The following is a 13,093-nucleotide window of genomic DNA, read 5'->3' as shown; positions in this document are numbered from 1 at the left end:
TTCACAGCAGCAGGTATAAGGTGAGATTCCCAGAAAGTCCTGGTTTTAGCGAATGTTTCCCAAAGTGGGAGCGTGTCTAAGAGCAGAGCCGTGAGGCCACAGCGCCTGCATGAAGGTGAAACAGCCTCATGTCCAAACATCATCAGGCGTCTGGGCTCACGGCCGTTACATCACAGGTCTGATGGCTCATGACATCATTTATCAGTGTTTACACATTTTTTGTATTAACGGCTGTCAGCCTGCAGCAAATCTCACATATTTTATATGATTATTAGAAAACAACAAACTAAAAGATTCCTCTTAACGGAGCCGTGTAACAAAAAACACTGAAGAGTGACAGTGGGTGAAGGGATCACTTCTTTCCACATTTAAACAATTTCAAGTGTTTGAATGTGAAAATACTGACGGTAGGAACAGCGTGGATCCTGTGGAGGGCTACGACCGCGTTCTCTGGCGTTCGCCTTTTTTAAACTTGTTGTGCCGGCTTTGTTCCTTCTCTTCAGTTGTCATCAGAGTTTTTCTCAGCAGGAATGATAAAAACAACGAGACCCCGTCAGCCCTCCTCCTCACACTCAGCTCCGCTTTCACAACAAATATTCAAAGAATTTCTTTTCACATAATGAAACCAGTTCTGTTTGTCGAGCCTCGTTCGGCCCGTGTGCGTTGGCCGCCTCCTCTCGCGTCGCTTCACATTCCTCTGAATAAATTAACAGTATCAGTGAAACTCTGAGCCACCAGCTCGCCCCGCTGCCGCTGCTCAAACCACGACCACGGCGCCAGGATTCAACCTGCTGTCACCTGCCCGATCGGCTCGGATGTCGTTCGCTTTGTTTCTGTCATGAGGAATGTCGGGGCAGATTTAAGACGTTTGGAACGAGTGGTCCACACACTCAGTTACACGTATTATTTCTATTACAGGTAATCAAAGTTGAAGTTTTGATCGTTTTGTCACATTTCGCAGACCTTAAACGTTCTTGCTTCATCAGACCTCCTGAAGCTGTGGCTTCATTAACAGTGTGGAGCATCAGGTCATCTTCACCTGCAGAGCTCAAACTGGGATCATTTAAAAGCAGTCCTGAGCCGCAGCTTGTATCTTTGAATTCAGGTGTTTTCAGTCTGGATGCCACAGGTGTACGAGATCCAGCTCCGTGAACTCGAGCGTGGGCTGCAACAGGACGCCACCGCGGTGCAGCGTTTGTGCTGATGTCAGAGCGGCAGCGACTCTGCTGAGTCGTGTTTAGGGACATTGATGCAGTTTAATGCATGAAAGTCGCTGCCGCTCTGCTGCCGCTCTGCTGACTCAGTAGCTGCAGAATTCATCCTTTGACTTTAACATCAGCACAGACACGGTGAGCCGGGAGCTTCCTGGTACTTCCTGGCAGCTCAGCCTCTGAACGCTGCGCCGTCTTCACCTGATTTTTAACTCAAATGTTTCTGGATTTGAAAACATTTGCTGCTCTGTTATTTGGTAAGCTTCTTTAAAGTCCCGTTGCTGTTCTGAGCTCTACATTATTGTTTGCGACACTTTAATTTCAGATCAGCTCGAATGTAAAGCGTGAATTTGTGGCTGACTTCAGATTTGTTTCCACAGCTCTTAATTCCAAGTTCTGGAATAAACCTTTAGTCTGAATAAATGTTATTTTGTTTCGTCCTATTATTGCAAACTCCTGTTACAAACAGTCGAATCTGACCTGGGGTCAGTCGTCTTCCCGTGCTGCGAGGACGCCGCCCTCATTAAACTCCAGAGTGACAGAATCACAGTTACAGCCTCGATCAGAGCGAGCGAGGCGCCTGTGGAGACGCGTGGTCTCTGCTGCCACGAAGCATCTCTGTAGGTCTTTCATAACGCCGCCTCCTGCAAGGTCAAAGGTCAAACTCTCTAAAAACAAAACTGCAGGAAACAGTGGCGTGCTCCTTTAAAGGGAGCTCCCGTCATGCTGCGTGCATCCTCAGATGGGAGTCGTCTTCGGGAAATTTGGGACACAATGATCTAATCATAGCAGGAGCGGGGACAGCTGGAGCGCCGCGATTTAGGCTAACGTTAATAATGACGAGCAGCCGAGCGCACGGAGCCGGAAGAAACGTGAGAGCCGCCGAGCACCTGGCGCCCGCAGTAAGGAGACGTCAGCGTACCTCCAGATGTGAGAGGCTGAAGTCATGTTTGCACACTGAGTGTGACTCAGACTGGCCGTTATAGTAACCATCATCAATGAGCTCGTTAATACGCTTTAACTAGCAGGTCATTACTGAGCACTAATAACAATGAAACTGAGGTCACTCAGAGGTCACTTTGATCTTTATTGTTGTCCCTGATGACGAGCGGCTCTGCATTGGAGCAACAAGTGCATCATGGGACGGACGCTGACGACTCCGAGCAGTGAATGACTGTAAGCTGTGATAATGGTTGCCATGGTGCTGCAGCCACACAGGTTTTTGTTTTTTAAACTGTCCTCACACAGGAAGTGATGACAGACCGCAGGCAGAAGAGACTGGGCGGGGCTCGCCCGGTTTCTCAAGATGACATCATGTGTTGTGAATGAACTCGGAGATAAGAGGAAGAATCCTGACCTCAGGTGTCACCAGATTTGTTGCTGAGGTGACTACAGGACTGGCTGAGGTCACACCTCTGCATTACTGAGGACTGACAACGTCCCGCTGACTGTCAGCTGATGCTTCACACTTAAATATATATCATTTATTTTAGAGAAACGAGCTGGAAAACATTTATTTGCTGATTAAGTCAGAGGACTGTGAGTCAGGAGAGCGAGGGCCACAGCCTTCTCAACCTTTGTCATGTGCACTTGGTTTCTAACGACCTGGTTAGAAATAATGGTCGGTTTGATAAAATACAGGTTTAGTCGATCTTATTTTTTCCTACAGTCGAGCTCTTGTTCTTTTCCACACACTCGCTGTAGTCTCAGTCCAGTGTAATAACCCTGGAGCAGGTTTTACTCCCAGCATGCTCCGAGAGCTGGTTTTAAAGTTCAACCACGATCTGAAAGCTAAAGTCGGTTCTGCTTCAGATCTCAGCGTGGAGGTTTTAATGCATCATCATTTCTAAATACATGTTTACCTTTAATGTCTAAATGATTCTGACTCTCACCTGTCCTCCGCCATCACGCATCCTGCCTGCAGTCTGGGCGTGACCTCTGACACAGAGCTTTGATTTGACATTCAAATCACCAACGGGCCGCAGCCATGTTTTCTCCAGGAACATGAGCCTCCATCATGTGGACTCTGACACAGCCCCACCTCAGCTACTCTGCACAGACTTCCTGTTACATACAGGGCTTTAACCCGCCCACATCACACACTCATGTACACCTGACGACCCGAGCTGCAGGACAGGGATGCAATGATCGGGACCAAAGAACCAAAAGGTGATTAAAGTGCCGCGCTGCGACAGCCCGTTACCTTGCTGGCACGCTCGCTGCGTTAGGTTAACACTTGTTAGGAAGCTTTTATTGCACCATAACAGTAACACAGCATGTCGTTAACTGCCTGCTCCACTCCGTGTGCGAGGAGCTGCATCGCTGCGAGCCGAGAGCAGGGGAAGGACAGACGACATGAACACATAACAGAGAGGTTTTGGCTTTCCATCCATCCATTCGCTTCCGCTTGTCCTTTTCAGGGTCGCGGGGGGCGCTGGAGCCTATCCCAGCTGTCATAGGGCGAGAGGCGGGGTACACCCTGGACAGGTCGCCAGTCTGTCGCAGGGCCAACACACAGGGACAGACAACCATTCACTCTCACATTCACACCTAGTGACAATTTGGATTATCCAATTAACCTATCCCCACAAGCTGCATGTCTTTGGACGGTGGGAGGAAGCCGGAGTACCCGGAGAGAACCCACGCAAACACGGGGAGAACATGCAAACTCCACACAGAAAGACCCCGGCCTGATGGTGGAATTGAACTCAGGACCTTCTTGCTGTGAGGCAACAGTGCTAACCACCGTGCCACCGTGCTGTTTTGGCTTTCCTCCAGAGCAAAACCCACAGAGCTGACATAAAAACTGTTTAGTGCTTATATGCACAGTCATCCCTTCAAAGACGTCTGAGGCAGAAACACCCAGCAGTTCTCATCACCTCAGTCCTGCTGACTGTCAGGATCTTACTAAAAGACACTCGAGCTTAAATTCAAATTCTGGGGCCTGAGAAATCAGAAATGTGTTCTCCTGAATAATCATCACAACGTTGTCATCATTGTTCACATCTTCGTCGTCATTTCTTTGTGCCGTTTGTGTTTGAAAGCGCTGTATAAAGAAAGTTTATGACTGCACCTGTTAAAGCTCAGAGCTGAACGTCTCTTTTCTTTCATGTCTGAATAAAATTCAGACCAGCAGCAGCTCGACTGATCCATCAGCTGAACACGTTCACCTCTGATGGTGATCGATAACTGATCGATAACTGATGCCAGGCTGCTGATCGGAGAAACTAACTTCTCCTCTCGGTCCGACTCCTCGCGGAGCCTGAAGCTGCAGCTCTGCAGGCAAACTTCAACCGAACACGCGCCCGAACGCAGCCGGCGGAGAGCGCTCCGGAGGCGGGCAGCAGACCGAGCTTCTCCCGGTGTCTGCCCGACCTCCGGAGGTCCGACCGGAGGGTTAGAGAGAGACACTCACCCGGAAAGTCCATCACAACCGCGATAACTCTAAAGTCATGTCCTCACTCAGTCCGGACGGTCTCACTCCGTCAGCAAACAGCAGCTCAGCGCACACTTCCCCCGCACCTTCACAATAAAGGTCCGAACCAGGAAACTGCGCTGTCAGCGAAGCGCTCGGCCTTCAGTATAAAACTGTGATAACATCATTTACAACCCACGGCTCTCTAACACAACGAGCCAGCATTTAAAGCAGCTTGTTGGCAGTTTTATTTTCGTGGCTCTCTCTTGCTATTTGTGTCCCGTTACAACCTCACGTCAGACTCTCCAAAAGCCTAGAAACTTTTAAAACCGCTCTTAAAACTCACCTCTTTTCATTGGCTTTTAGAAAGGTTTAATTTATTTGTTTTATATATTTTTATTTTATTTTTATCAGCGAGGTGTTATTACGAAATTGTGTTCTATTGTATTTTTATCTGTATTTACTGTACAGCACTTTGGTCAGCCTTGGTTGTTTTTAAATGTGCTCTATAAATAAACTTGACTTGACTTGACTTGACACAACGAGCTCAACAAGTTAAATTCAAACCTCACAAAACAACAACAAAAGCTTCTCGGAGGCTTTTATGATGGAGACATAAATAAAAAAAGGTGATGTTTAGATGTTAAACCTGCTTAGAGAGCAGTTGGAGAGTGTTTGCAGACACTCGCCAACCCTCATGACCAGCAGTTACATCACATCCAGTGTGGTGGACAGCCCCTTTATAATCTGCCACGTCCAGCGGGAGGAAAAATTAACCGTTAGAGTGAAAAAAACAAACAAGTATCAGTGCATTCAGTTTAAATATCAGTGGCCGAGGACACGTCAAAGAACAGATAAATCTGAATGATGCAAATATAAATGGTGTTTTTCAGATTTGTAGTTTTGCTGCTGATGGACCGAACTGATCTGACTTGAATGATTTAAGTCTGTGTGAACACGACAGAGTCACATGTAGCCTGAGGGAGCACTTTTAATATCAGCAGCATTTGTTTTATTGAGGAATTTATGGACTGAATCCAGACTTGTGTCACAGACTTTTACTTTGAAGGTGAGTTTGGAGCAGGAGGTGGTGGTTTTATTGTGGTGGAGCAGACAGGTGGAGAGCAGACAGGAATGCAGCAGATCCAGAGATGAAGCGAGACGAAAGATCAGCCTGAAACAACAACGAGGAGCGAAGACAAAAACCCGTTTTGGAGACTTTTGCAGCAGCTGAACAGAGAGCGCGGCAAAGAGTGGCGAGAGCTTTAAAAACAGCCCCAAACAAAAGAGCCTGTGTGGGACCCACGCGGAGAGACAGGCACACTGAAAAGCACTCCGAGAGCTCAGGTTAAAGGTCTGGCTTCAAACACATGAAGGAGAACCGTGCCGTTAACTCAGTACGAAGACGTTTCACAATCATGTCTTTGTGCGTGTGTAATAAGACACGTGTAATAATGTATCTATAATATACAAGTACACGGGGAACAGGAAGTGCAATGGTTCCCGTACGGCCACTCTGAAAAAATTCCCGTGCATTTGTACTGAGACGGGACGGAGCAGAGGAGAAGGTGTCGCCGGACTTCCTGGGATTTCTGAAAATGTGTTGTGTGACTTCCAGCTCGTACTCCGGTTGGCTGAGAGAAGTGAAAATCTCAGAGCTGTGAAACGATTCAAAAGCAGCCCGACAGCGATCACGTGACCAGAGAGACGACCCTTCAGCAGTCATGTCTTTACTAACACTGATTGGTCGAATGGATCCAACCAATGTTGAGTGAGTCTGCCACACACAGTATGAAACTCATCATTCAGCCTCAGTCAGACGGTTAAACCATAAATCTGTACTACAGTAGTCCAGCTTACCTAAACCCAGTATTACTCCAGTTAAACCAGTGCTGCTTTTATTTGACAGCCTGGATTCCAGTCCCGTGACCCTCAAAACTGACCGACTGACCTTTAACTACAGACTCTCCTGCTGTGACCACCTGCAGCCTGACAGGAAGTCACCTGCACAGGTGAGCGAAGGCGTGACCTGAGGCCTGGGGCTACGTTCACAAACAGATCATCTGCTGCGATCAGGCCGCGGCCCAGGAAGAACCTCAGCTGGACGCTCCTGTGTCACAGCGAGGAAGAGGAGGAGGAGGAGGCTGCAGAGCTGAGACAGTTAATGAGCACACAGTCAGCACTGTAATTAGACTGTACCGAAGACAGAGGACTACAATTATATCTCAGCTCTGTCACTGCTGCTCGGCCTTCAGTTTGCAAACAACAAGCAAAAAGAAGCATAGGAGGAAGAGGAGGAGGAGGAGGAGAATAAAACAGGGTTTAATTTCCTGATTTAGTATTTTGCTTCACGCCCTGGTTTTAAGTCTCAGAGAGCGTCGGGTGTTTCAAAACATCCAGTGAACTCAGAGAAAGGGTCAGAAATGTTTGATTCAAAAACGCTCTGGACACAGTCTGAACAGTAAAGACGAATCAGTTTGACTCCAGACTGAATTCAGCTAAAAACACAGAACAAATAAATCTAACAGCACTGGAACAGGATACAGACAAAGATCGCTCATCGTATTAATCCTGAACAGTCTACACCTGCGAATAAATCCACTTTAAATCCAGCATGAAATACAGGAAAATTCTAGTGTGAAACCAGTGACTCATCAAGCACAATTTCCAGTATTTCCAGTATAACTTATTAAACTGCCTCAGACCTTTAAAATCAAACATTCAACCCAGTATTAAACCGCAGATTCAGTATTAACAGCCCACAGACACTGGTTTCATCCCCAGTAACAAACACATCATCCAGCCATAATCCAGCTTTAATCCAGATCTGCCAGTAACTACAACAAAATGGTTTTTGCAGATAAAACCAGTTGTAACCCAGAATTATAAACCCAGTTAAACCAGTATAAACTCAGGGTGAGTCTGCTCTGGACCATCAATAAAAACCAGGAAACTCCAGTGTTAAACCAACGATTGCCCAGTATAAATGTTGCCCAGTATAAATGTTGCCCAGTATAAATGTTGCCCAGTATAAATGTTGTATTGACTGTAAACACAGGAACATTTTCAATGACATCAGTTTGAATGAAGCATTAAACCCAGAAAATTCCATCATTAGATCCTGTAAATTTCCAGTATGAAACCAGTATAAATCTGATATTGTACCCAAGCTAAAAACCAGTGTTACATTCCCACCAGTAGCCTGGTATTAAACCAGTTAAGCTTTTTTTCAAACAAGTATTTACACCAGTATCCACACACTCACTTGCCTGATTTAATACCAGAATAATCCCAGTAGAGATCCAGTTCATACTGGTTGTTAGGGGCCTGTTTTGTGGGGGCAGACCGGCCACATTAACATATAAATAACCTCCCCCCTGTGAGGGGCCGGTGGGTGGTGGGGGATTAAGGAGGTCATTGAATGAATGGGCTCCTGTGTGGCTGAATGACGGGTGAGGGTCAGCGTGGGGGTGAGCTTGGGGGGGGGGGGGCTTCTATCAGTCCTCTAGCTGATCAATAAACTCATCAATGCGGGTAACTCCGAGTCAAAGCTTTTTAAACTGTCGGCGTGTTGTTTCCCGACAGCCTCGCGGACCCCTGCAGCTCTGGGTGGGAATCCCCTCAGCCCGGGCGTCGGGGGCAGCGGGGGTCACCCGCGTTCCTTCAGACGGACGGACACTGGACGCTTTGTCCTCAGGCATTCCTCGGTCAGAGGCGACGTTCCCACACAGAGCCGCAAAATTACAGGCTGCACCCGAACGCCTCATTACAGCAGACAAACATCCACCTGAGAGACGCAGCGCGCCGACACGTCACAGGAGCCAGAGCTGCAATCACAGGTTACACACAAACCTCCCAAACTGCACACAAAAACTCTCACGCCTCAGACAGCTGTGAACATCTGGCAGCTGAAACATCCACCAGCAGAAATTCACCAGAAATGCTCCACGACTGGTTTCTAACTTCAAACTTGTGTAGGAGACATCATGAAAATATTCGCTTTTTCTTTTAGATGCAAACAAAGTGAATAAAATCAAGACTTTTTTATATTTTACACTTTTAAATCTTATATTTAAAATATATATGAATCCTTAATTTAGTAGAAAAATCTTTAATACAATGATTGTTATGATGCCGACAAACGTCATGAAAACAGGATCACTAAAAATCAAATAACCAGTATGAAACCAAGGATAGAACCGAGTTTATGGGTAAAACCAGTTTCAAACCCACATAAATCCCAGACTGACACCATCAGGGCCCAGCTTCATACAAACCACCACAACAACCAGTATGAATCCAGCTTCTAAGCAAATATCGTCCCAGTAGTCTCCAGTATAAATATATTTCTCCAGTCTAGTTAACCCAGTATAACGTCACAGTTAAACCAATATAGGATTAGTGTTTAACCCAGTATTAAAGTCAAACCACAGGTCGCCGTGACGCCGAAAACGCCAACAAGCACAAAAGCTCGACGCTAAAATAATTTTTATCTGTTTTATAGTTTTTAATCACACACACACACACACGTGCACGCACACACACACACACACACACACACACACACACACGTGCACGCACACACACACACACACGCACACACACACGCACGCGCACACACGTGCGCACACGCACACACGTGCACGCGCACGCGCGCGCACACACACACAGAGCTCTGAAGAGTCCAGGATGAAGCTTCCTCTTCATGTGACGTCACATGACGCAGGTTTCTGTCTGTGATCACATGACCGTGAACATCGTCACAGAGATACTCAAACCCTCCTCATCACAGCCGTTCTTTTGTTTTCACTCTAATCCTCCTGATGACAGCAGGGTTTGGCCTCACACACACACACACACACACACACACACACACACACACACACACACACACACACACACACCTGGTATTACATAACCAGCTCTGATCTTACCGAGCATGGCGGTGGCGCCCTCTGCCTGGAACTCCGGGAACTGTCCCTCTGAGGGGACGCTGACCGTCCTGCGGAGGCTGCGAGCCTTCGCAGAGTCTGTGGGGCTCTCCTGAGCGTCACCTGCAACCTGAGGGGGAGGAAGAGGAGGAGAGGGAAGTCAGAGAGTGTGTCGTGGAGAGGTCACGACCTGTGGGAGCTGCTCAGTTTTACCTCATCATCCTTGTTGAGCAGGATGAGCTGGGTGTCGGTCAGGATGCAGAACTTCCTGTCCCAGGAGCCGCTGTTGGTGTACGGGCTCTGACCGCAGGAGAATCGGTGAGCCGGAGGACCTTTAACATCTGGAAACAGAAGTAGCTCAAATCAGAGGAAGATTTCTGCCAGTCAGGCGCGACAGACGCAGGACAGACGACTTTATTACGATTAGTGGCGTCAAACACATCAGAAAGATGGAGAGATAACATGAGAATAATTTGAGCAAAGAATTGTTCCCGTTCTACTTTCCTCACGTAAAACAAAGAAAGGCCTCCAGTCGTTTCATAGAATTTAAATAACAATTTAAAAAAAACCCATTAAGATAACTGTTTTTATTGGCAAAAATAATTATTTTAAATATCTATATAGATCTCTCTCTCTCCATATATATCTCTGTTTCAGTTTAATATTTTTTATATTAAAATTCCAGAGTTGAAACACTAAATTCTTTATTAATCCAGAAATAATCCAGCATTCAAATCTATATTAATCTCAGTCAAATCCACTGAAAGTCTAATATCAGCACAGAAGGTCTGAAGCTGTCCCCACAACCCGGATAAGAGGTAGAAAACGATGGATGGGTGGATAAATGTGCAGGTTGCAGTCAGACTGAAGCCTGCAGAGCTCTGGCTGCTCCTGCAGGGGGCGCTGTGGATCTAAACTTCCCAGCCTGCTCTCAGCTCCAGCAGAGGAGAGGAGGAAGAAGGGCAAATAAAAACGAAAGTGATGTGAGGCATCAGCTGACTCAGCAGAGGTCAGAGGTCACGTCACTGTGTATTAAAGGGGAAGTCTTCACACTCCAGCTGCTCAGCTCTGATTTCTCACTTTTACTTTCAGCCAATCAGCTGTTGGTTTGTTGTTAAATTATTAATAAGAAGAAAAAAAGTTCCCACGATGATGTAAGCATCACGAACACAGCTCTGCGCTGCAGGCTGACGGGCTCGTTCACTGAAGCAGTCGTTATTATGTTACTGTTGTTACATGAAGATTGTGCTCATGTGCTGACGCAGGTTCATCACAGCCTGAGAAACTTTCTTCTAGGGAAACAGATTTCACAACCTGACACAATCAACCTCATCAACCTTCAGACGGGACTGAAAGATGCATTTTTCTGTGGAGGGTAAAAGCAGAGCAGAGGGGTGTGTGTGTGTGTGTGTGTGTGTGTGTGTGTGTGTGAAGAGGTGGACAACGCTGTGTGTGCCGGCGTCTGTTCGAGTAAACAGACAGTGCTGTCACTGCGCCTAATTGTGCTGGGATCATTCAGTGTTTGTGTGGCTCTGCAAGCAAACACACACACACACACACACACACACACACACACACACACACACACACACACACACAGAGTATCTAGGCTGTGGCTTTGTTCTGTTTAATTCACTTGTTCGTGTTTATTGTTTTTGTAAATATTTAATATTTTTAACAGCTCGAGATGTTCCACATTTTTTATAGTTTCTTCCCTTTCAGGTTAAATTTACAGCTGCAGAGAAAAGGGAAGACAAGCAGACGTTATCAACTTCCACATTCTTCAAAACTCAGCATGGTGGAAATAAAAAGCAGAAATCTACAGTCTGGCTCTTAGCGTCACCTCTTTAAGTCCTTCACCGTCTAAAGATTAGGATCAAGTTTCCTAGAATCTGCTTTCAGCTCTGCTCCTCCTCATATTCCATCAGGTATACCACAAGGTTCAAGTTTAGGCCCCCTGCTGTTTTTAATTAATGACTTTACTTGAAGATACATCATTAAATAAACGTCCTCTTGTAACTAAACAACCTAAATTAGCTTAAAACTAATTAAAAAAAGAACTAAACCCAAAGTTTGTCTGTTATTTACACTCACACACTGCAAATACACAAAAAGTTCATTAAGGATTTTATTTCGTAGGATAATTATCAACATAATTAAGAATAAACCAAACGAATGTGTTATTTGGGTCGATTTATCTGGAACTGTGAAACCAGACCGGTCTTCATCTGTGAATCTGTAACTTTATTAACACAAAAGCTCCATCACAATCTTGCAAACACACTCGGGTCACTCTGAGGTGGAGGTCTGTGGAGGTACCCTGCACCACCTTTGTGTCTGGGCTCCGAGCAGAAGGTGGAGAACACCGAGGATGCCGTGCTGCTGCAGAAAGCAGCTGAGCAGCTACATTTTCAGCAGACTATTTCTGGCTGCATACTAAATCACCCACGTCACGCTCGGGCCTCCAAAGCCCCCGAGACGGCGAGGGGACGCACACCTGCTTCTGCTCAGAGCCGCCGAGCGAGAGAGCGGCGAGCACGAACAGAAGGATAATTGGATGTTTCTGTCTCGTCCTGTCCACGAGGGACTCCAGCTCGGATAATTAGCTGATCTCAGGTCTGCTGCCACTGATGAGACATGTGGACGCCTCAGAGGGCCGAACAAAGACAGGAAGCAGAGATGGGACGCCGCCGCACGCCGGCCTTACATAACAACACGAACCTGCCTGAACCGCCACGGAGATGCTCGGCCAGGAGAGGAGGAGGAGGAGGAGAGAGACAAAGCTCGTCTGCTTTAAACCCCACACAGCTCCACACAGCTCCACCCATCAGAGACCAGCGGAGCTTCAGATGTTTGTTTTCGTGCTTCTTGCAGGGAAATCACTCCTCCCCAGTTTCTATCTGACATGCTCCACATATATTCACAATTCTCTCACAACTGATTATTATTATTAACTTTTAATCATGAGGCTCGTTAAATTTGAAGAAGTAACTTCAACTTCAAGGGCTAAAAAAGTGAAACTCCAAAAGCTGCACCTGCTCTGAGGTGTACAAGCGAGTCATGCCTCAGAGGCTCCGACGTTAAAACATCCAACTTTACAGCTTTGAACATGTTCGGTGTTCGGCTACAAAAAGCTTTTTGTGTCATCAGCTGTGCGTGGGGCAGAGTCATCACTGTACACGTTTTCATATCGCCATATCTGCTGAGATTAGCAGCTAACCGCCGCCATAACTCATCTGGCAGGATTCCAGGAAACGAGAACCTGAAGCTGCTCGTGTGACGAAGACTGAAAGCAGCCGGAGACATCGGACTTCTGCACTCCGTCACGAGTGGAGACGACTTATTCGGTCTCCGTCTGTGAAACTGCGCTGCGGTCTTTGTGAGGTGGCGGTCCACAGGAAGTCCCCCCCCTCTGTTGCCGCCTGCCTCCCTGCCTGCGTGATGGATTAAGCTTCTATATTTGCCGAGCGGCTGGATGATCCAGGCCCGGTGAAAAGGTCAGAACCGGCCGGCGGGATGACGAGCTCACCAGAGAG

General features: G+C 46.9%; 1 protein-coding gene across 6 annotated transcripts in view; it reads right to left on the bottom strand.

The window, feature by feature from the left end:
- Positions 1-13,093, bottom strand: part of rasal2 (RAS protein activator like 2) — a 62,951-nt gene that overhangs the window by 25,619 nt on the left and 24,239 nt on the right. For 5 of the 6 annotated variants that reach the window (XM_004573517.6, XM_076876646.1, XM_004573514.6 and 2 more), the window contains exons 2-3: positions 9,771-9,898; positions 9,561-9,687 (exon numbers count right to left, since the gene is read on the bottom strand). In XM_004573517.6, the coding sequence (XP_004573574.2) occupies positions 9,561-9,687; positions 9,771-9,898 (255 nt within the window). Of the gene's footprint in view, positions 1-4,626; positions 4,745-9,560; positions 9,688-9,770; positions 9,899-13,093 lie in introns of those variants that run through there. The other variant, XM_004573519.5, reaches the window with a different exon arrangement.

The sequence above is a fragment of the Maylandia zebra genome, linkage group LG18 (assembly GCF_041146795.1).
Source record: "Maylandia zebra isolate NMK-2024a linkage group LG18, Mzebra_GT3a, whole genome shotgun sequence".
NCBI classification, from domain to species: Eukaryota; Metazoa; Chordata; class Actinopteri; order Cichliformes; family Cichlidae; genus Maylandia; species Maylandia zebra.
Note: the sequence above shows the minus strand (reverse complement) of the source record. Positions and strands in the feature narration are given on the sequence as shown.